Source organism: Eulemur rufifrons, chromosome 15 (genome assembly GCF_041146395.1).
Source record: "Eulemur rufifrons isolate Redbay chromosome 15, OSU_ERuf_1, whole genome shotgun sequence".
NCBI classification, from domain to species: domain Eukaryota; kingdom Metazoa; phylum Chordata; class Mammalia; order Primates; family Lemuridae; genus Eulemur; species Eulemur rufifrons.
The window spans coordinates 82,132,945-82,158,113 of NC_090997.1; the positions used below are offsets into that span (position 1 = coordinate 82,132,945).

Below are 25,169 nucleotides of genomic sequence, written 5' to 3' on the forward strand. Positions count from 1 at the left end.
GCCATAATGAGCAGTGAATGAAGCCAAACACATGTTTCAATAAAATTTTTTTGAAGGACAGTGCGTAACACTATTCATCTATATATATGTATTTACATATATATATAAAAAAGAATATATATATATATACACTAAAAGTTTAATAAATGTGGACCTACTTTTTATAGTTTTCCTAAAAAGCTATGCATTTATTCCCCAAGCAAATGCCTCTGCCCATGTTTTGTCCAAATTCTTAGAGCTCTTTTAGGATCCTTCAGTCACTTGAAAAGCTTCAATGGGAATAAAGTCTTATGTTTACTGAAACCCAGACACTTCCTGGGGCCACAGTCTTTCTCTGGCCTCTTCTGCTCTTGCACCCCCTCACTGTGACGGCTGTGGGATAGCAGAGTCGAGTGGTTCCTGCTAAATGCCTTCTTTATGGATCTCATCTACAATCAACCACCCATAACTGATCACAATGACTGGGATTTTGCAAGTTTTTGTCCCTTCAGTTTTTGCACTGTGGCAGGAAGGAAGCTGCCTGATGATACTTAACACCTGAAGATTGATCGATAATGAATATGAAGAAAGGTTTTATGGAATATCATCCAAAAATTTTTTAAAAGCTTGCTTAACAAATGAGGGCTAATTTGAATCGCCATTTTATTTTAATTTGTGGGATATAGTAACTAGGAAAATTTTGTTTCAAAAAACAATTAGAAATGGAAAAATTTTTGAGTGCTTTTATTTAAAAATTGTGTGTTCACGTACCTAAAGTGTCATTTAATGCCTGTGCAGGTAAGCTGAAACTCTGTTCAGTGTAAGATAGGCCTATATTCAACCCCATAACTAAAACCTCTCCTATTATGCTGTTACTCTCACCCAGGCGATAACAGAGACCCATGTAATGAACTGTGCTAGCAATATTTTTAGAGCCAATAGTATTTGGAGCACAGACATATTTTTGATCCTGCCCTGACATGTACAGTGTTTCCCAAAGGAAATGTTAAAACCAATAGAAACAATTAGAGATTAACTATGTAAAAATTACTCTTTCTCAAAAAAAAAACATTGCCTAAGTTTGTTCCGATTTGTTTATTTAGATTAAAAACTGCTTGGCTGCCCTCAGAATTATTATATTTTAATTTAATAATAAAGTGTGATAGTCATAACATCATTATGTTTAAAAATTATTTAATTAAAATTTAATATAGTTTGCCATCTGACTTTTCTAGAGATTTTTACTTTATACATATGATTTAAATCAAATTATTATAAATTATATTTGTCCCTCAGTAATCCAAAAAGGTAGCTATTATTGCCCATTATTATACAATGAAACTGAGATTCAGAGAGTAAAATGCGTGAAGTCACACAGTAATTCTGACTCTTTGACTTGTTATATTGTTCCTCATGGTTGTCTCAGTTTATCCTAACAACTCCTCTCACAGGTTTGCCACTGCTCAGTACTTTCTACCTCCTAAGATACATTGTCACTGGCTTTAGATGTGTCAGAATTTGAGATACCTGTGGGACATGCAGAAGTCAATTAGATAAAAGGTCTGAAACTTAGGATGTGGCCTGGTTGGAGGTATAGATTTATGTCTGGGTCGTCATACGAAAGGTCATTAACATGTGAGAGTTTTAAATCACCCAGGGTGTAGGGAGTGAGAAGTACAGTGATCAAAGGATGGAATTCTTAAATACCAGCTTATAAGGAATAAGAGAAGGACAGTAGTTCCTGTCTCGCAGACAGAGAAGGACAGAGAAGGTGATAGAGATTCAAGAACTAGGAGAGTGAAAGAGCATCAGCGGCCCAATATGGTTCCGAGGAGGTGGTGTTTAAGAGGATCAAACACAGCACAGAGATCCAGGAGGAAGAACTGAGTCTGTCTATTGCTATTGCATTTATCAGTGAGGTAGTTATTGGGGACTCTTAGCAAGAGTATTTGTCCTAGCATTTTTGTAAACTGAAGCTAGAGTTTGATAAATCGCATGTCAAGAAGTGGAGACAAATGCGCTGTCCGGTACTATAGCCACTGGCCACACATGGCTATTGAAAACTTGTAACGTGGCTACCGCAGACTGAGGTCTGCTGTAAGTGTAGAATATGCACAAGATTTCAAAGACTTAGTATGAAAAAGAATGTAAAACCTATCATTGACAACATTTACATTGATTAGATGCTGAAATGATAACATTTTTGATATATTGAGTTAATTAACATATATGAATAAGATTAATTTTACGTATCTTTTTTTAATGTGGCTGCTAAAAACTTTAAAATTATATATATGATCACATTTGTGGCTCACATTATATTTCCATTTGACAGCACTGGTATCCACTATTGTTTCAAGGAGTTTTATTTAAAAGAGAGGGTAGCAAGCGCATAGTATCTCGATGGGAAATGCAAGGCCAAGGGAAGAACTTTCAAATTTGTCAGGGGGCCCCCAGAAATGGGACAGGTTGAAGGAAAGATGCGAGAGGGTTTAACTCATGGACCATGATCCCCTAATAGGTGGGATTGCGGAGTCAAGCTTACAAGTGCAGGGGTGGGTTTGATCCAGAAGAATACATCTCATTCTCCAAACTGTGACCCAAAAATGGAGGTGAAGGTAGATCCAAATGGAGATAAATATATAGGTGAGGGTACAAACAGGAATTTGAAGGCATATGGAGTATAAAGATGTTCAAGTTTAATAGATCATATAGATTAAAACTGGGAGGGATTTTTGTGTTCTTAGGATTATAAAGCTTTCTTTTTCATAAGGAGGTTTCTATTGTATAGGAATGTGTTAAGATAATTAATAATGAAGACTCATACTTGATCTAAAAATGAAGTGCTATTCTTGACAGCAGTTCTGTTATTTATAGCAGAGTTTGATACCGTGCAGAGCCCCTCCACACCCATCAAAGATCTTGATGAGAGAACATGTAGGAGTTCTGGGTCAAAGTCCAGAGGAAGAGGCCGGAAAAATAATCCCTCCCCACCTCCTGACAGTGACCTGGAGGTATGCCTACTTATTCCTAAAGAGCGTAATATGATGCTTTATTTTATTGAATGATATACTATATACCTTGAAGTCCCATTAAATTTCAAGCTTAACAAAAAGACATAGAATGAATTGAGTGGACGTACTTTGTCGTAGGCATTTTGCAGCTCTGAAGTTTGAGATTTTATCCATTATAATGGCAAAATTAAAAACAATAACAACTTAAAAGCAATATTGCTTTGCAAATTCTGGGTCTGAGATAATTGCATCTTTTGATCCAAATTGGCACAAATTTTTAAAATAAAGCCATTGTTTGTGGGATAATTTTCTGAAGAACACTGTACTTTTAGTACTACCAAAATGAAAGGCATTTAGAGGAGTCATTAAATTTAAAAAGATAAAAGTAATCTGTATGGAAAGACAAAGTCATCTTCTAAAAATAGGAAAAATTTCAAACATTCATTAAAATGTTTATATCTGTGGAAATTTCAGTGTATGTCACTTTTTCTGCTTGTGAGCTCTTTTGAGATACAGCTGTACTAATCAAGTTGATTTTTATTATAAAACATCAGGAGAAACTATTCCTAACCATAATATGTTACTTCTTACATAACCAAATACTTCAACTAAGAAAAAACTAAATCACCAGACGTAGTAAAATCAAGTATCAGCCATTTGTGCTTCTTCAAACGAGGTAACTTCCTTTACCTGAACAACAGCAAGTTTAAATCCCTTCTGGAACCTGACAGGCGATATAGTTGAGTGACCGGGCTGGGGAGCCCAGCAAAGTAGGAACATTGGCCCATTCTAGGAGATTTACCCCTCACTACCATGTGGGAATGTCAGCCAACCTGGCCACAACTTATTTGCCGTGGCCAGAACCCTGAAGTTTGTGTGAAATCACCTAATTTTGAAATGATGCTAAATAATATAAAATTTTTCAAAACTCCATGAAGGTCAAACAATGAATTTGCTGGCCTAATCTGACCCAAAGCTCCGCATTTTGCAATTTCTGTCTAGGGGTTATTTATTGATTCTTTTAAATATTATTTAAAAATTTAATTCTTCACATAAATTGCAAAATTTTATGGATCCACAAAATGGAAAACTTTAAAATACAGAGTTTCGAGCACACTTCTGTCATAAAGTCTAAGTGTGACTTTTTTTTGGTGTTAACTACAAGTAAATGTTTGCATAAATTTATTCAAGTTAGGGCTTCTGACTTTCAAGCTTGTTATTATTTCAATCACTCTTGCTCCTCAGATTTTACAGGAATTAGATTCAGCAAATTAGGAAAACCATTACTGAAGAAATAGGATTATTTTCTATAAAATGATATCAAGATGATATCCAACAATGAAGGGAAATTTTTCTACTTGTAAAGAGATTTCTGTTTCCTTAAACTTTATAATTGTTTGATATTTATTTTTTGTCTTCAGCGTGTGTTTGTCTGGGATTTGGATGAAACCATCATTGTTTTTCACTCACTGCTCACAGGGTCTTATGCACAGAAGTATGGCAAGGTAAGAAATCAAGAAATTTTACTCTAAGAAATCTTACTAGAAGTGTATTTTGTTCAAAAATCAAGGGCCATTTAAAAATGCATTTTAAGTGTTTTTATTGCATTCTGTCAGATTTTTCTCTTAATTATCTATTTCCAGTGGCTTGTTCTTTAATATGAATTGGCAAATTTTACTAAGCTAATTAGAAATTGAGTTCTTTTTTGTTTCTTCAAAACAACTGAGTTTTCTACATGAAGATCAAGCTTCTTACTCTCAAATAATAATTTAAAAAAAATTTTTTTATAAATTGAAATGGACTTTAAAACATAAAATCACATATTATCCCATTTAGGAAATCTAAGAAATTGTTTGAACTAATTTGTTGCATCAACTGCTGCTATAGAATGCCATTTGAAATAAGCAAGTGATCTTTTGTCAGACAGATTCTCTGGATTTATGAATGAAAGGTTTTCTGTAACTTTAGTAAGCATACGCACAGCAACTGGGATAACACCCTCCCACATACACAGTCAGTGACGGATGGGCTCATTATTCCCCTGCCTTTTTCTCTTGCTATTGTTTTTACAGTAAGCTTCTTAGAATAGTGTTGTCACACACCTTCGCGAAAGGGCTTCTCCAAAGACTGATGCAACTGCAACAGGCTTTTCTGCTGGAAACACAGTTGTTTAGGCCTTAGCTATCAATTCAGAATAGGTTGGCCTGCTTGCAGTTACTGTAGTCAAAGTTGTCTCCAACTTTGGTTCCTTTTTTATATACATTTACAAAAATGTCTCATTATGTCTTTATTTATATATATATTATCTCACTGTTTGATAGTCTTAATGTCAGCTCAGCGTGCAGTTTTTAGCAACAATGTTAAGCCTTGTTTTCTAGACAGGTAATAATGAATTGTGTTCGAGTATATCTTTCTAAATTGCAGTTTGGGTGAATGTGCATTGTCATTTGTTTTTTGGTATAGGTAATGGATGTTGCTAAACATATATGAAAGGTTAACAATGTTGTTTTAACAACCATTTACAAGAGTCTTGGCCCCTTCATTACAATTGTCATCTAAAAAGTCTTCTCCAAAGCAGGATGTATACATATCCACCGGACATACAAGACCCTCCTTTGGGATAAGGAAAGAAAATATTAGAATGACCACGCATATACAGACACACATTTATATTTCATACTTATTAATTTTTATTATCTGTTTCATAATACATATACTTTCTATAAATACATTGTTTTAGTTAGCTCTGCTGCTATAACAAATTACCATAGACTGGGTGGCTTAAACAACAAACATTTCTTTCTCCCAATTCTGGAAGCTGAGAAGGCCAAGGCCAACATGTTAGCAGATTCAGTTCTAGTGAGGGTCTGCTTCCTGATTTACAGATGGTAGTCTTCTTGCTGTGTCCTCACATCATGGAAAGCAGAGAAAAAAGGAAAAAGCAAGCTATTGTGTCATTTTATAAGGAGACTAAACCCATTTATGAGGGATCTACCCTCATGACCTATTAATAATTACCTCCCAAAGGCCCCACCTCCTAATGCTATAACATTGGGGTTAGGATTTCAGTATATGAATTTTGAGCAGGCACAAACATTTGGTTCATATCATAAATGCAAATGATTATAATTTATAAGTAAATTACTACACAGAAATTTAAAGTGCATGCTGAAAATTATATTACTGGTGGAGTATGCAATCTAAAAAGTTTCCAGACAATAATCTAAAGGATTTCTTCTGATACAGTATCAGCTTATCAGAAATACACAGTAAATTCTGTTGAACTGATTGTAATATTTTTGTGTAGCTAAATTTATATTATTATATAAGTGTTTAAAATAAATAATCTAACTTGAGTACATGAACCCAAATAAAGGTCCCTTCAAAATAGTCACCATTAGGGACTATACCTAAATATACATGTTGTTCCCATTGTGAAAAATGAGTGTTGGTACTCACCTTTTGGAGATATCTTTAGACTTTCAGTATATTTCCTGACTTCCAATCTTCATCCTTTTGTGGTAATTTTTATCTTTAGAAATAATAAGATCATTTGGAACCAAGGCAGTGGATAAAGGAGCATGGTAAAATGTCACTATATATATTTGTTTTCATTTTGTCAAAAATACCATAGAGTAATGAAGCTGCTTTCTCAATTGCTCATAAACTGGCTCTAAGAGCAATTCCAAAAGCTAAGCTCTCAAACTTCTGCCAGCATTGGTGCATCATTGAAATAAACGTCGACTCACTGGATGATGAGTGCCTGGACGTACAGTACTCGTTTCAACGTACAGGTTTCATTATTTCAAAGTATTGTCTAAAAAGCTTTATTCAAATACAAAATAGGGACTTTCTCCATGCTTCCAGAAGGTTAAGGTAGCAGAGAATACATACAGAAAGGGTGGGGCAAAGTGAGGGGAAGAAGGAAACTAACCTTTATTTAATGCTATGATGTGCTATGCAGTAAGCATCACACAACATTGAGGGGTAGGTTGTTCTGCCCACCCTGTGGATGAGGAAACATACTCAGAGAGGTAGTAAAATGTGTGCACAGTCACACAGCTAGTCAGTGGCGGATATGAGTCCTGAGGCTCTGGACTCTAATTCCAAAGCCCATGTTCTTTCTGCTGTAGCACATGACATGGCCTAGGCAATTAATCTATCAGGAGTATAATAGAAAAGTAACATTTCCTAAGGGGAGTAAAGATAATTAGTGAGGTACTGTGTAGGCCATTGCGTGAGTTCTCTTTTAAATTGTAATAATTCAAATTATCTTCTCTCAGACACTTGGGATATTTTTTTCACCAAGAGGTAAAACTTAAGAAAGACTCAGTGAATAGAGTGTGGCTGGCAGTGATCAAGTGCCCAGGGTGATGCGAAGTATGAAGAGAATCCAGGCGCTATTGGAAGGGTGTGAAGAGGATAAGCTTTCATTTGTGGATTACCTGGCCTGTGCTGTAACCTGTGTTTAACATTTTAGAAGCAATGGGGGTGGTGGTTAAGGGCAAGAGCTTTTGAGTTGGATAAACTTAAGTTTGAAAGTCAAGTTCGGATGCTTACAGCTTTCCAACTCTGGCAAATTAATTAATTCCTCAGCCTCAATATCTGTAAAATGGGAATAACACCATCCATAGCAAATAAGCATTAAAGAGATAGCATGTTTGAAGGGTACGGCAGAACATTTGGTGTGAATTAACAACTCAAAAAAATTCTAGCTGCTGCTGGTCACTTTTACAAACCTTATCCCATCTAATTCTCACAATTATTCTGCTGTAATTTATTGTGATACAAGATTTATGGATGAGGAAGCCAGGATTATGAGGGTTTAAGTAACTTGACCAAGGTCACAGAAATGACAGACGTTTGTACATAGATTGGGAACCAAGTCAGTTTTATAGCAAGTCGATGTTCTTTATACTATTCTCTTCCTCCTGGAAGGAGGTCTATTAGAATTGACCAGGTTGAGCAAGGTTTTTATTCAGGGCAACTTAAGAAAATTAAAGTAAAAATGTTTTTAAGCTATATTTTTTTGTAATCAAAATAAAAACACCCTTATTGAATTCTGTGGAAAACCACTTAGATTGCCTTATTTATTATTGAACTATTATTGACATTTTTCTGAAAGTCATTTTATCATTGACATTTTTCTTAACGTCAGTAAGGAAATGGGCATTGCCTTTTGGCGAGTATGACATCAATATCTTGGCATGTTGGGAAGTGCTCAGTAAGGCCCATCTTGTGAAGCTGCGGGCCGCATGCAGCTCAGGGGTCACTGATGTGAGACAGAACGGATGTTGGGTCGCTTCAGCTTCACCGCAAACCATAAAGGAAAATGGTCAGCTGGAAGGACCTCCTGTGCCTAGTCATTTGACCTCTGATCCTGTTTCATCTGAAAATGGTTTTATAATCCATTTCCTTCCTACAGTTACTGGGTGGATTAACTGAGATAATGTAACTATATAAAAATGACACTCCACTATGAAAACTATCATCCACCTCCTTGGTCAGAAAAACTTAAGTAAAAATACACATTCTTTCCCCCAAATGAGAAATGATGAAAGGCAGATGTTTTTAAACCTGCAGAAGGTCAGTGTTTGCTCTTATAATGCACAAAGTGGTATTGAGGTGGCCTCCATACAGTGAGCTGGAAGCCGGGCCTATATGGGCCAGAGATGTGAAATCACGTTCCTGAAATTACCGCACCTACCGACATATCTACCTGTCTCTCTTTCTCTCCCACCACCCATAAACAGTGAGCAATAATAAGTACCATTTTGACCTCCTGCTGTGTGCCTGGCATTTGCTGAGTGTCCTGCTAAATGCTTTCTTTCTTCGGCTTTCACCACCACCCTGTGTGATTGGTACCATGTTACACAGCTCGTACGTGGCATGGCCGGTGGAACCCAGATCTCTTTGACAGGTTCTTAATCTCTATACTCTTTTGTTCTCGTACTTTCCCCAACAACCTATAAAAATAAAATTCATGGAACACAGTGGTATAGGCATTCCATTTTACTTATGAATTGGCCCATATAACGAACTTTTGTGTTTTCATTTAAAAAAAAGCACTTTTGGAAAATTCTACTTCCATTTATAAATAAATAATGTGTATTTTCCAAGGATCTTCCTAATATACTGTCACTTTTTGACTCTGTTCCGTTGTCAACACTCTCTCTTCCCAAGCAGAACTATTCCTGGACATTTCCCGTAGCGGCCAGTGAGGTGCATCCGTATCTGAGCTCCGCTGCAGTGAGGCTGGTGATGGGTTTTGCAGCTGAGCACCAGTTGGCGTGTACAGTTTTCAACACTAGAAAACTCTAAAATAAGAGTTTGTAAATTTGACAGGATGTAGGCCAGGAATCATCCATCATCTGTTAGAGTTTATGAAGATTATTCCTATTCCCTGATTAATTGTATATGTTATTTTACCTGATAAGTTGCAGTAATTCCTTTTGGGGGGGAATTACTGGCGAAGGGAAGTAAATAAATTGTGCTTTAGGGATTTGGATCATTTCAGAGCATTAATGTATCATGTGCTGTGAAGCTATGATTCTCTAAAGTTATCCCACCGTAAAGATACAAAAGAAATAGCCCAAGTCAGGGAAAAAAACTCAAGGAAAAGTGAATGGTTGCCTTGTAATGTGAAATTAAAACTCAGCCTCCCCAAACTACTTGCTCATTTTAGACAACATCTTATATAAGAGCAGTGCTGGGGAAATAATATGTTCATTGGGATAAATCAATTGATTATTTTATATTAAATAATCTACATGCATTCATGTAGAACAAGATTTACAAAATAGCACCAGCTGGATTTTAAATAATAGGGTAGTCATGAAGGTAAATACTGACTTTAGTGCATGTATAGACTTTAGAAAATCAATGTGACTTAATAGGAAGTGATGAGGATTAATCAAGTGTTAGAACCATGGCTCTGAGGCAACTCTAATGGCAGTGCTAGCACCAGGTCCATTAGCCGCCCTCTGGCTTTGGAGGGAGAATGGACTCAAGTTCAAATTTCAGCTCCACTTCCTACTATTCCTGTGACCTTGGGTAATTTATTTAGCATTTGTGATTCTCAGTTGCCTTATATATAAAATGAGGAGAATAATAAAAGTAATAATTTGATTATGTGGGTTAAATAAGTTAATGCATTAAAACTCAGCACGTTCCCAACCACATAGTGAACATTCAATAAGCGTAATCTATTTTGTTTCGAGAAAATATGAAATTTGGCAAACTGCATATTTTCTAAATAAATTTGCATATCATATTTGTATCTCTTGTTTTACCTCATAATATGAGATACTCAGCTCAGCTCAGTATTGTAGAGAAGTAGCACTATGCCAGGGTGACCAGAGAGTGGTTTGGGTAGGTTGACATAAAATGAGTAAATATAGAATTTGCAAGCCTCTGAAAATGCATTGTGCTTTTTCTGGTTGCTCATAGTATGTTTGATCGCACATGCATGTGATGTGTGTATGTGTATAGTGTGCACCTAAGTATAGTAGATACGTATAAAAATAAAGCTAAATCAGGACAGAGACATTTCTCAAACTCTATCATAGGGAGTTTGGGAATCAGTACTACCTGTTGTGTCTTCTTTCAGAGCTTTGTGCTGAGTATATGTTTATTTAGAGAAATGGGCTTTTTTCTTTTGGATTAAGTGAGTGGCTCTAGGTGATATCACAAATAGCCAGATACCTTACTAACTTTCTTTAAGCCCAACCTTACAAAGTTATTGCTGGCAGTATGTTAGAAAAGGCAAAATAGCTTTATTAACTTGAAGGTAAAAAACAAGAAAGATAATGGTAACTAATATCTCAAAAACGCAAACTTCTAGAGGAGCCTTCTATAACACGCCCTGAAATTTTCACTCTCTTTTATCTCAGTTGATGATCATTCAATTTCACATCTTGGGGAAGTGATGGATTCTATCATTAACTTCCCTTAAGTTTCCTTAAATCATCATCAACTCTCCTTTCCCTAAATTTTCTCACCCATCCTTTTATAGCCACCTTCTCACAGACCAGTCCTTTCTCCATAAATGCTGAGGGGCTTCGTTGGCTGTGTTCGTTTGCCATCTCTGCCGTCCCACCTTTTTCTGGGCCCTGTGTTTTCTAGTTCAGCCTCCCAAGGTCAATTTCACCAGCTTGACTTTTTTCTTTCCATCCAAGTGCTCTGTTACACTATTGCTATGTACTACTGTCATTCCCCTTGAAACTTATTTACCTTTATTCCATTATTAGTTTAATAAATTTGGGTGAGTTTTATTCATTGAATTCCCTTCTGATTGAAACTGTAGGAGTTGACAGTGGTAGGTAAATTGTGGGCTTCTGACTACTTCGTATTAACCCCTGTTCAATTGTAAATATGTTGCTTACCTTGAACACTTGGATTGTGAACAAAATCTTTTAATCCAGAGCAAAAAAGAGCTAGTTTTTCACCTTTACCAGCTCCCCAGCAGGTACTTGGCAACATGACTAAGAAAGAGACAACATTAGTCATTTAGTCCTTGAAGTCCACAGATGATCCTTAAGGGGGTGAAGATGGTAAAATGCATTCTTCCTCATAACTGTAATCAACGCTAGAGAAGCTTAGTCCCAAGAAATTGTACTGAGCCACCGTTGTGCTCAGTGATCCCACTGACTCGAGTCTGACGGTCCTTTGGAAGCACCCCAGAGGCTTCACTCATGGGAAGCCAGACGGTCGTGCCAGGTCTGGTCTTCCTTAACTGTCCCAGTCCTTCATGAGAGCTCTTAGACCAGTGCTTCTTAAATATTGATGTCATGTGAGTCACCTGACAATCTTGTTAAAGTACGGATTCTGGTTCCGTAGATCTGGGGTAGGGTCTACAATTCTGCCTTCCTCACAGGTTCCCAGTGATGCCAGTGTTGCTGGTGTGTGAAGCACACTCTAAGTACCAAGGTCATTGGCTGATTCTCAGTCTTGGGACACTGGATCGCTGGAGAGCTTAGAAGTGACTGATACCTGGGCCCACCTCAGAGAATCTGATCTAATAGGTATAGGATGTGGCCCGGGCAGCAAGAGTTACAAAAGGCCCACAAGTGTTTCTCATGTATGGTGAAGCGTGAGAACCTTCCAGCTTGGCATCCCAGTATATCACTATAGCCCTGATTTTGCATAAATCCTCTCTGTCCTTATCCTTTGTTTCTCCATCAGACTCATCTGCAAAAAACCCCACTGACTCTCCCTGTACCTCAGCAGCTGCATGTGGCCACAAACCTTAAGTGGGTGCTGGCACGCCTAGTGTAGTGAACTCCGTCGTCTGACTATTTCACACCTGCTCTCCCTTCGGGTCTTCAGAGCCCTCTCCCAATTCCGTGCAAACCTCCTTCTTGTTTTCTGAGAAGGGAAAAAAATCAAATTGAAAAGAATTCCCTCTTCTGTGTGCCACCAGATCTGTGCCCCTGCATCTGTAGCCGTATTCTCTGCCGACTCCCACACCTCACCTGTGTCCTGGCTCCACACCCTCTCGCCCACCCAGGGAATCTACTCCTGAAACGACCTCTTTCCCTGAGCCGCCGGCTTCCCACTCTCCTGGAATCTTCCCACCACCACTGTACACGCTGTAATAGGCCTGTCACTAGAAAAGCCCTTTGAGCCCGTGTTCCCCTCCAGGTGCTGCTCTCTCTCTACTCTCTGCAGCCTGCCATAAAAAGACTCCTTCCAAGTTTAAGGAACCACCTTCTTGCCAAATTGAATGTTCCCTTTTGGTTTATCCTGCTGGGGCCTCTCACGTGCATTTGACTCAGGGACCTTCCCTGCATTTGCTTTAAATTGGCCATCACCACTCACCCACTTCATCCCTGTGGCTGCCTGTCCTGCTGTTTCCCACTGTAGCCTTAACCACCACCTGGAATGCTTATATTTACTGGCTTTGTGTCTGTTTGTCAGATATCTCATCCAGTAATAAAATAAACCCCATAAGGGCAGGATCTTTGCTTTGTTGGTTATCCGTGCTCTGCCCAGAATTTGAACATGCCTGACACTTAATAGACACTCAATAAATATGTTGTTAATAAATGAATGTTCCTGAAACCATCCTCCATTTCCTCCTAAGCCCACTACCTATCCATCATAGACAAAAATCTCAATTGTAAAGTTTCCCTTCTGATTCGTGACTGAGTTATGTTTTATGTCTTATCCCTGATTAGAGGAGTTCGTGTAATTCTAACAATTCTAGGAGCTGTTTCCACCTTGGTTCATGAGGCTGGTTTGTCTTCCTTCTTCTGTGATGAACTTGCACGTCTTCCGTCTCTGTGTGCACACGTCTGCACATGTGCTTCAGGTCCCAAAGGAATAACTGTTCCAAGAGCTTGAGGCCTTAAAAAAAAAAAAAGTTCTCCATTTCTTTAAAAATACATAATTGCTGCCTCTCCAGAGATATTTTTACAGTGTGTCCCTAGAGGAGGAATTCCAGCTGATGGCCCAATGCAGGGCAGAGGCCCATAGACAGACAGTCTGGCTCCAATTTATGCTCTGTGCTAACATGGCTAATAGGCGTTCGTATTTTGATTTAGAGAAGTGCTGTACTCAATCCTGACTTGGTTGTACACTGGTAACATCTGGCTAAGAACCACAGATTTAAAGGCCAAGAGCTATTTATTTTCTTCATCATCATCTTCTCTCTCTCTCTTTCTGTATTCAGTAAAAAATGTCTTGGGAATGCTTTCAGTATTTTGATAGAGCAATACACAGAATAAATTGGCAGAAGTTTAGTTTTCCCCATATTAAGCTCTGTTGTAGACACTTTGAACCTTTTGGAACTATTATATATCTGTAATACGTATCAGAGCTTCCACAAAACCCTGTTAGTGCCTTTATTATCCCACTTTTTTCCTCTATCCAAGTTTTTGCTGTCACTTCATTTTAGACCCTAAACTCAACACTCACTACAGTTCAATGGAAAAAAAAGCAGCAACTCTTGATTCATAAGGTGCCTATAATTCTACGAACATCTAATGAAAATGAGCAAACATCTTTTTATAAAACTTGGACTCAGTCCAGATGTATGTTTCGCTCTCAGATGCCTGATAAAACAGTGGGACTGCAGGCGCTGGCAGCTCTGTCGCGGTAGTTTGGCAAGGTGGAAGGTGCCCAACACAGTGACATTGCTAAGGCCACACACACCAAATGTCCAGTCATCTTTCTTGGATTCTTAGATCTGTGAATCCTTTAACCGAAAAAATGTGGTACTGTAATCTGCTTACTTAGAATTAGCTGTCCCAGTGACTTAGTAAGCTGGAAAAAACAAAAAGTAAAATTAGATATTTGAAAGTAAGCCCTCACCAGACATTCTCTTAGAAACAAGATCACCACCTCTTACAGGCATGATTTTCCTTGGCTCATGGCATCCCTCCCTAGCCCGTCTGTGCCAAGCCTTTGGCACGGCTGACGAAACATCTCCCTTTCAACAGGCCTTGCTCTCTGGAAACGTTAGTAAAATGCAGCTAGTTCACACTCCAGCAAACCACAAACCTAAACTTTCCCAGTTAACAAATGATTATTTTGCCAAAATGCTTACTAAGTCCTGGCTCTAGCCGAGTGTGTGATGTGGAATCACCGCAGCTTGAAAAACAAACGAGCAGCCCTCCCAGTGCCATGGGGTTGCATTCCAGTGGCGTGCTCAAATGCAGTTTTCATCATGCCATACGCTGTGCTTGCTTGCTAGAGGAGTCTTGCATTTTTTTAAAAAAAAATTGCATTTGCTTGCCTGCTTATCAGATGCACAGAATGCATTCTTCATGGATTTTCCCATCGCTGTTTGGGTCTCATAGAGAGTTACGTACTTCAGAAGCATGGAATCAATCAAAGTCACAATCAAAGAGGAACAGTACGGTTTCTCCCATCCCCATAAACCTGATCTGTAAATGCAAAGAATGTGAGGAATGAGCATAAGAAAGTCAATAATTTTATTTAAAACTTAAAAAGAATAAATGGCACATCATAGGATAAGCATCTAACCAACCTGGTCTCCAGAAGGAAAACCTTTTAAATAAGATATTTCTGAACCCCCATCTGAAATACATATCTTTAAGGCAGTCATGATCGCAAACATAACAGAGCAGTGTGGAGCTCAGTTTTATTGTCTTGCATCAGTGAACATTCCTCAAAAGCATAGAGCATCACTAATGGAATTATATGTTTTCATGCTGTAATTACATTTGATTTTTCCTGATATTTCTGTAGACTTTTTGTTCATGGTTCCATGACTAGGCAGAATACTTACAAGGTTTCTATGTTCTCTGCCTATCCAGTGCCTCCCCCTCCCTGAAAAAAAGAGAGAGACTAGCAATAGGAATTTTTTAACAGATAAAAATATATATTTTTAAAAACAAATGTATTCAACTGTCAGAGATTCTCTTTCAACAACAACAACAAAAACATGAACAACAAAAAAAGAATTTTATATGAAGGAAACAGAACAGGGATCCTTCTGAGTTCTAAAACCCCTTGAAACACAAAACCAGCACTTAATATTTTTGTCCTTGTTTTTGAATGAATATTTTTGGGATAAAACAGAATTTATTTGGTATTTGGGTATGTTGCCCCAAATGGTCCTGTCACTGGTAGGAAAACAGATGAATGTGGCAATAGAGTCAAGCTGACTGGGAGAACACAATGTCAGTCAAGTATGTGACAGTCAACATCCATTTTTGAGAAAAGAAGAGTATCTAGCTCTCAAGTCCACAGAAATCTCGAATGAGAAGATGTAAACAGTTGGAAAATTATGTTGAAATCCAACATGTTATTATTATCAATGTCCGTTTTCTCCCACATCAAGTCTTAGCTTTGTGCTGCACACTTCAATGACCTATTGGCGTTCAATTCCTATTTCCCAGCATGCAATTCCTAGACTCCAGGTTTTAATGGCTACAGAACACAGAGCTGACACTTCAGACATGTTAACACTCTAGGGCTTTCGCCTCAAAGCATTGTGGAAGGAGATGTAGGAGTAAGACTGGTGGTTGTTGTGGACGGATGGCATGAGGTGGGGCTTCCACCTGCGAGTGGAATCAGCTCAGAGGTGTAGATGAATACTGCTTGGTGTGACCCAGGTTGCTTGTTCTTATCATAAATCATGTAAAGTTAGCGTTACATTTCCCCAAGTTTAAATATATTTCTTGAAATGCCATTTATTAGAACACTGAAAACACAATTTCAGTTCTCTCTTCTCAAATCCCTACAGTCTGGCTCCTGGCCCAGCCACTCAACCCAAATCACCCTCTGAGGTCTTCCAAAATAACTTCTCAGCCAACACCAATAGTATCCTTCTAGATTTGTCAGCTTTATTCAAAACCATATTCTCCCTACTGACACCCATCTGGTCTCAAATTCTAAGGCTCTGTCCCTTCCAGGTTTCCCATTTTCCGTATCTTCAGAGTCGCACCTATTAGCAGTTCTCCTTTAGAGATTATTCCAACTTTGATAATTTTAAACACAATGTTTGTGCATGAATTACTTCTCTGTCCCTATCCCTAAACTTTCCTTACTTTTTAGTCTTAACACCGCTTGCTGCCAGGCCTTCAGCTGTAGTTAATCATGGTAAAGTAACAACTCTGGTCTTAATTTTCAACTCCTTGCTGCTGTTTAATATCTTGGTTTCTGTAAACAAAAATTGAGTCATTTTGACTCATTAACCCCTTCACTTTTGTTAAACTACCCACAGCATATATTTTCTACCTAGATTACATTTATGGAAGTAATTTTCTTTTAGTTATCCTCAACCTTCCCGTCTTCCACCCTAGTCAAATGCAGGTGAGGCCAAACTCAACACATGTTTGAATAGAGATTCCTATTACCCTGTTGATCAAAATGCAATTAATAATTAAGTAGTGGTTGCACCATGCTGTACCAGCTGTTCTTATTCCACCTCAAGATAACTTTCTCTTTTGAAGTCCTACACACCTCCAGTTGACATACTTTTATCTTTTAATTCTGATTATTTGTTGCCAATCTTAAAGGGATATTCTTTCCTCTTTTTACGAAGTTTGCCCCATTCTCCAGCACCCCATCCAAATGCCTTTCTCCAAAAGACGTTTCTGTGGATTATGTGTAACCTGGGCCATATGAGCCAGCTGCCTTTCCTCCTCTCATGAACATGTGGCTTTATGTGAGAATGTGCGCTGAGTCACCTTTATGTATGTGTAAATTCTCAGATATGTCTGTGCATTTGTTGTTGGAAAGTCACCTTTGTAGATAATTGGGAAATATTTTGTATCTTCAGTAAAAAAAAAAAAAAAAAAAAAAATCCATGCAGTCTCTTCCTCCCACAGCAATAGGCACTTAAAATGTTTTGGTGGTTACTGAAATTTTGCCTCATTATGTGTGCATTTTCTTTTTAGGATCCCCCCATGGCTGTAACCCTTGGACTCCGTATGGAGGAAATGATTTTTAATCTTGCTGATACGCATTTGTTTTTTAATGATTTAGAGGTAAGAATTTTTAAAGGTAGGAATGGTTGTATCCAGCACTAAAACTCTTAGATGGTGTCTGCATCTGCAGAGAGCTTCAAGAAAATGGAAAGATAGAAATTTAGTTCTCATCAAGAGGAAATAAAATAAAATTTTATTATAAATAAGATAATAAAATTCTCATCAAGAGGAAAAATTATATATACAAATATAAAGTTAAATTATGTTCACAAATAAATACATATGTACTGGCACATACATAGTGCAAAAATGTCCCAAAAGAGATGGTCAACCTTGCTGTCCCATACTCTGCTCCTGGTTCTTTTAGTTATTTAGTGTCAGCCACAACCCATTTGGCACCTTTGGAATCAACATTAGCTCTTCCAGATGACTAACCAGGATACTATTTAGGTTAATCACTAGACAGTATTCACAGATACCATCCATGGTGATAGCATGATCATTAAATTTTGCAGATAATCTGAAGCCTAACTTTAGACAACATTGCCATTCCTCATTTCCTCCCCTTTTGGATAAAACAGTGCTAGAGCTATTTATATGGCCTATTTGATGGGTTTGAATACATTTAGTTTCTCTTTTTTTTAATTTATTTGTCCATTTCCAACCTCAAATGGCAACACAGTGTCTAACGGCAAACAAGAGGAAAAGAGAGTAAAAGCAACAACAACAACAACAAAAATGAAAGGACCCAAGAAAAAATAGCCTCAGAGTAGTTGAATCTGTATAGTCTGTGTGCTAATAACTTTGGTTATTAGGCATTCAGATAATAGAGTCTGAAAATAACTAAGTAGTTTGTGCATTTGGCAGAAGTACTTCTCAGGCAAGCATGACTATGCTGAAATAGATATTTCTCTTTCTTCTTTTTAAATGACATATTTAAGTTTATTTTTCATCTCATGGTTTCAGAATGAAATAAAAGTTTTTACCTATAATCATATTATGAATGAAGAGGGAAATTATTACTGAACCACCACCTTCTTCTAGACATTTTATGTTGGACTTTCCATTAATTAATTAACAATGTCTTGAAATAAATATGTTTATCACAATATTTTTACAAGGGAGAAACTACAGGGTCCACAATGTAGAATCACAGCTAGGCTTACCTGCTATGGAAGTGGTAGAACTGGAATTTTAAACATATTTGTCTGGCTCCAGAGCACATACTTTTGCCCCCATACCAGGCTAAAATTTTTAAAAGTGTAAAAAAGCCAAGTTACTGAGTCTGTTAAATAAGTTTTGTTTTTTTTTTTAAATTGACGCGGTCTGAAATACGGTTTTAGTTATGTTTGAGACGTGAGAATAAAAATCATCCCATAAATGTGTGTGCTGAAAATCTGTATAATAGCATTTTGTTGTTTTTTTCTCTACAGGGATTCAGCATTTTTACTGGATAATAAAATTATTGTCTGTTTAAAGAGGCATTTTTTTTCTTTAACGGACAATATGAAAGATCAATATTCCTTGGCAAGTTTTCCAGTTTTAGATAATAAATAATAATCACCTCTATAAAACCCGATTTAAATTAATCCTGCTACTTATTACTGTCTAGTATACAGAATGATTTTATATATACCTGACAATAGGAAACACATTTAATGTTTTTGGAACTTGAATTTTTTATATACAGTGATAATTTTTTAGGTTAGTTTTTCTGTTGGTTAATATGACTGAGTCTCATTCTAAAGAGAATTCTAAGTGTCTTAGTTCTTTCAAAGCTGTAAAAGGAAAATGATTTTATGTGGTTGTATCCAGGTTTTATAGTGTTTATTTCATTTCGTTAATTATTTTTTACTAGAAATAAATGGAATAAATGAACTTTTGGCTTTTTTAGTGACACATTAGAAGCCAGATGGAATAAATTTACTACTCAATTTTTAAACAAACACTAAAGTGAGAAGGTGAAAGTCGCATATAATGAATTTATAAATAACTTTTAGCAAGTTTGAAATGAATATTGGAATATCAAAAACATGTTATAGTCATCTATGGTACCTAAAGACTTTTTATTTTAGTTCAGATACTAGTTGTGTGAATTTTTAAAATGTCTGACAGGATCTCTGGTAGAAATAGTAACTGAGAAGATATTGGCATTGACTTTCTCTTGTCTGATTATAGTTTCTGTTGCTTTAGAATATGATAAAAATTGGACTCAAATGTAATCAATGAAATAATTGAGTCTGTGCATATATAGTTATTGAACTCATACGTGCACACACACACACATGCTTGCGCATCCAGATGAAGTGCCCAAGGAAATACAAAAGTTTATTACTGACTTAAGTTGCCAAATAAGCACTAAAGCTAATAAAATCAAAATAATAGCTTTCAAGACATTCAGTATAGTTACATGCATCTCTGCTATCCCACAGCTGACAGTGAAAGTCAACTTTACTCTCATACAATTTTTTATTCCAATAAACCTTGCAACCAAAGATTATCTTGGACTCCATAACTAGAATTATTTCCACCTCTGCTGACAAAGAAAAGAATTCCTTAAGAAAGTAACTCCACCATTAGGTTTTTTTTTTGCGGGGGGGTGTTATATTTAACATCTCAGGGTTCCTTTTTTTTAACCTAAAAGTCTAATTTGAGACTCAATTCCTTCAGTAGATACTGCAACATGTGTAGTAGCAGCTGCTCCTCACATAATTCCTTAAAAGATACAAATTTAAGTCCTCCTAATAGACACTTCACTACATCCTGCCCAACTGCAGAGAAAGCAAATGCTCTCACTGCTCCCCCTGAGAAGAGAATGCTGTGTGTTTAAATAAAATGCTATTTCAGTTAAAATAACTTCCAGAAAAGAAGGCACCAGGGAGTTTGAGATCGCAAAAGTGAGAAAAGACTGCTGTGAATTATAACTGATAAATATCAGTGACAACTCTGTGGTCACCTTATAAGACAAAATTTTTAAAATTTAAGATTACTATCAGAAGTATTTCAAATGTTTGAGTTCTACTAAAATCTGTGAGAGCCGAAACGTTAGAGTGTTTTCAGTATTTCACATTGGGTCAAAGTGATGCTTGCAAAAGTTCCTCAGAGTGAAAGCTAATTGAAGAAAAATTATTTAGCTTTTCCTAAAAATGTAAGTAATTGAAGTTCAGGTTTCTTTCACTGGACTGTAATCCTCAGGCAAGCGTCCAGAGTCAACAGGCACAGTTAACTATGCCTAAATAAATTTAAAGAGAAGTTAGATTTGGAAAAACCTCAAACATAACTTCAAATATGGAGTTCATGGTCTAATAAGTTTGATATACTGTTGTCCTCAGGAGGAAAAAATAAATGTTTGGGCAACCTATATACAAATTAATCATGTGAATTAATACTTGAAATGTCAGAAGAATTTCTCTAAAACTTAGGATGAGAGGCTACTAAATGTAGAAATAACATCTGATTACCAGAGTGATTTATAAGGATCCCTTCCCCCTTTTGAGGGCATATCATTAGTTTACTATAAAGGAGAGACATAGAAATTATTTACATGAGGAAAGATTTCAGAACTTCAGTGGAATGGGCAACTTCATGTGATACCATTCCCACAGTGATTTATTTCAGTACTCATACTCTCCAAGAATGTCAACATCCCTAACTAAGAAATAATCCTGTCCTCTAGAACTATTTTGGTGCCTCCATATTCTGAGAGGAGAATTTTATATCCAACTTTCATGCTAACTGGTAAAATTTCTCCACCCTTCTCTTGAAGGTCCAATCCAACAGCTACTACTGTTGCTTGCAATACGTTTACCTGAGATTTTTCTGGAAGCATAATGCCTCTTTTGGTTACAGTTTGGGCTGTACTCCTTTCAACCAATGCTTGGTCAAAGAGGGGAAGAAACTCTCTGAATGCCTGTCTGGCCATGGCTTGGGCAGCCTCAGCACCTGCTCTGCTCTCTCCCTCCCCTCCACTCCTGATAGGAATATCTTCTTAGAGTCCTCACCATCTAGAACTGCGGTCCCACAACCCCCAGGCTGCTGAACAGCAGGAGGTGAGCCTTGGGCAAGTGAGTGAAGCTTCATCTGTATTTACAGCTGCTCCCCATCACTCGCATCACTGCATCACTGTCTGAGCTCCTCCTCCTGTGAGATCAGCAGCGGCATTAGATTGTCATAGGAGCGTGAACCCTACTGCAAACTGCACATGTGAGGGATCTAGGTGCACACGCGTTATGAGAATCTAATGCCTGATGATCTGAGGTGGAGCTGAGGCTGTGATGCTAGTACTGAAGAGCAGCTGCAAATACAGATTATCATTAGCGGAGAGGTTTGACTGCACAATAAATGTAATGTGCTTGAATTAACCCAAAACCAGCAACCTCCCCCCCGCCAGTCTGTGGAAGCATTGGCTTCCATGAAACCTGTCCATGGTGCCAAAAAGATTGGGGACCGCTGATCTAGAATATTTTTATTTTCTATCACTGTAAGTTTGTGTCAGAAAATTTAAATAATTGTGGTAATGCTGTCAAGATTATCATTTGTCTAGATTTCTGCTATTTGTTAAAGACAGAATTGTGGAGTGATTATTCTTTGCCAGATTGTGCTTTAAGTGAGGTTGGTATATCCTGGTGAACCAAACATCACCCACAGGGTCACATTAAATTTTCTGGGCCCTTACCTATGAATGTAGGTAGAGATTTATCCAGAAATACTAAACCCATAATTTATGTAAATCATATGAACTTTTAAAATTAATTTACCTAGATTTTTAAGTTATATGCTAAAATCATACCCATTAAACTAGTCACTGAGTTTTATGTTTTAAAGTAATCAGCTAGATCATCTTTAAACGGAAACAGGATTAATACATTGTGTGAAAAGCGGGAGACTAGCTATGAAATACTTGATTACCAGATACTTCCAAGTCCTATCAATATAATAATATATCAATATAAATAATATATAAATAATAGCTGGAAAGCCTTTGTTTAGTATGACGTATTTTCAAATTTAATGATTTTTTTAAATTGATTTTGAATGGTATATAGTCACAATCTGTGAGTATGATTAAAATAATTTGAGGGGAAAAAAATGGGCCCAAGATGCCAAACCATACTTATTCTGAGATTACCTATTATAACTATATTCATTTATTATAAATTATAGTAATTTATCATTTTTTGTGTACTTATTCTGAGGACTAGGTATTTTAAATGCTCTCACCAAATTCTTCTTCAGATCTTATAACGGTTCACCGGAACTTTGCAGGTTATTCAAAAGCAGAATAAGACTCTTAGGACAGCAAAGACGAACAGAATCCTTGTCCAGAAAAGTTACCATTTGTTCTGAGTACACTGTAACTTAAAATCAGGTCAACTGTGTGGGTATACCTACCTAAAGTTCATTTTCCGTGGAGTTTTGTAGCACATTTGAAGATGGTAAATCTTCATTATTTCCCTTTTACTTAGAAGTATTCTTTTTGTTTGAAAATCTAAAAACTTGAAAAGAGGAAACGTCAGCTTCTGTGATTATTACCTTTTTTCTGTGTTCAGAGACCAGGACCTTTAAAATAATACCAGCCTGGTTCGTTCGCAGTATCTCTGGTCCAGCAGGAAGTCATGGAAATCGCACAGGACACCATAATCTGAGGGCAAGCCCCTTTGTTGCCGCTCAACAAATGATAAATCGTACTAACCACCTAAGGTGTTCAGACCAGACAAGTTTTGTGGATCTTCAGATTAGCCGTGCTTGAGTAAGCACAACAGAAATGGCCAGCAAAGAACCCAAATGATTACAAAGATTCAGAAGAGAATTTCTTGTTGATAATATTAAGATTAAAATCATTGTGTAAATTGCTCTAAAGAAACCCTCATGCCATATGTTTTCTGACCCCTTTTTTTGTGCCACTCTTCCGGATTTAGATCTTAGGGGGTAGAAATGGTGCCATTCCCAGCACAAGAAAACAAGCGTGAGATGGTGGGATGGATGGGCACGTGCTGCCATCTTCTGGCCATAGTCCGATCAAATGGCAAGATGGGAAAACCTTCAAAGGTGGTGACAAGCATCATTTGAAAAACAAATAACGTTTCCAATGTTTTTAACAGGAGTGTGATCAAGTTCATATAGATGATGTTTCCTCTGATGATAATGGGCAGGACTTAAGGTAAGCCATGCCTTTCAGTCTGCTGTTTCCTACAGAAATTCAGCTATGGAGTTTTGCACATGTAATTATTTCTTTTATCTCTTTTTAATGTATTTTGGGTGTTGCAGTACCTACAGTTTTGCAACTGATGGCTTCCATGCAGCTGCAAGTAGTGCAAACCTTTGTTTGCCAACAGGTGTAAGAGGAGGAGTGGACTGGATGAGGAAGTTGGCTTTTCGTTACAGAAGAGTAAAAGAATTATATAACACCTACAAGAACAATGTTGGAGGTATGTGTGGCTTTCTTAATCTAATAAAGGCACTCTGAGTATAAGTAGAATTCAAACTGTAGTTAAAGACTATCCTACTATAACCAGCAAAAGCTCATGTTGACCTGCATTAAGCCAGAATTTTAAGTTTCTTAGAATTGGTGGGGAAAATTTAAGTGCAAAATAAAACATGCGCTGCTGTTCTCGTGAATTGGGAATTCTTTGTGAAACCTTATGCCCAGATGTTTAGTCAAGATTTATGGCAAGGCATTTAGCTTACCCTCATCAGCTGGTGTTTGGGACATTATCAATGAAAACCAACAGAGCAGCTGACTGAGCCAGTGGGAAGAAGACCTTTCTAAAGAAGAGAGCCTCAGTCATCAAAGCAGAGTTGTTAGCAAGCATTACCTTTCTGGAAATCCGATCAGAAATAAATATAAACATTTACGTCATTTCAAAGACCTTCAACAAGTTTACCTTTTTAAAAAGCACATTTTCTGACAGTCTGTGTTTCCCATCTATAGTATTAACTGTTATTATCATGGTTTTTAAAAATTTAAATACTCCGTAGGTAATAACTAAACATTTTATATTTATTTATATATTTTACAGAGGATGTTAAAACCTGTGATATCAAAACTAGGATCCTGTATGTGCTTCTGAATATAAGAAACCTTGATGATCTTTATTGTTAGAATCAATTTTAGGTCAACAAGATTCCTAAGATTTGCTATAAGATCACATAAGTTTAATCTCCCAGGGTTTTTTGCTTGTTTGTTTATGTGCTTCTCTTTTTTAAAAAAAAAGGAAGGGTGATTGAGAACCACACACCAGAATCCAAAACAGAATGATACAGCTAAATATATATGTGCATACTATACATATGTATATTCACATATATGTCATAAACTACAATACAGTAAATAAAATGTTCATATATAGCATACATATATCACATACTCTCATTTACATCATGAAGGTGAGCCTATATGTCTGCTCACCTTGTATCCCCACATGCCTGGCAGTGAAGCACACAACAGATGCTCAATAGATTTTTAGTAACTGTAAGAGAACAAAAACCATAGACAATAATAATGTTAGCACCAAAAGGGAGCTTAGATATGGAAGACTTTCATTTCCAAATGAGAAACTGGCCCCTGAAAGCTACTGACTTGCCCAGGGTTCTAGGGAAAAATCTCTGGTTTCCTATTGCAGTCCAGTCTCTCTACATGATGCTTTTGTAAAATCAAATAAATAGGTTTTCCAGTTAAAATCAATTGTGGATAATATGTTTAACTTTAAAATAAATATCCTGTCAGGAAATATGAATTAATTTTTATCATTCATGTATGTCATTTTGCTCTTACAAG

General features: G+C 37.0%; 1 protein-coding gene across 1 annotated transcript in view; it reads left to right on the forward strand.

Moving 5' to 3' along the window:
- The window catches only part of EYA4 (EYA transcriptional coactivator and phosphatase 4), a 102,233-nt gene that overhangs the window by 67,558 nt on the left and 9,506 nt on the right, over positions 1–25,169 (forward strand). Inside the window, exons 12-16 of the mRNA XM_069489093.1 lie at positions 2,857–2,993; positions 4,415–4,498; positions 17,363–17,452; positions 23,494–23,552; positions 23,660–23,820. Coding sequence (XP_069345194.1) covers positions 2,857–2,993; positions 4,415–4,498; positions 17,363–17,452; positions 23,494–23,552; positions 23,660–23,820 — 531 coding nt within the window. The remainder of the gene's footprint in view (positions 1–2,856; positions 2,994–4,414; positions 4,499–17,362; positions 17,453–23,493; positions 23,553–23,659; positions 23,821–25,169) is intronic.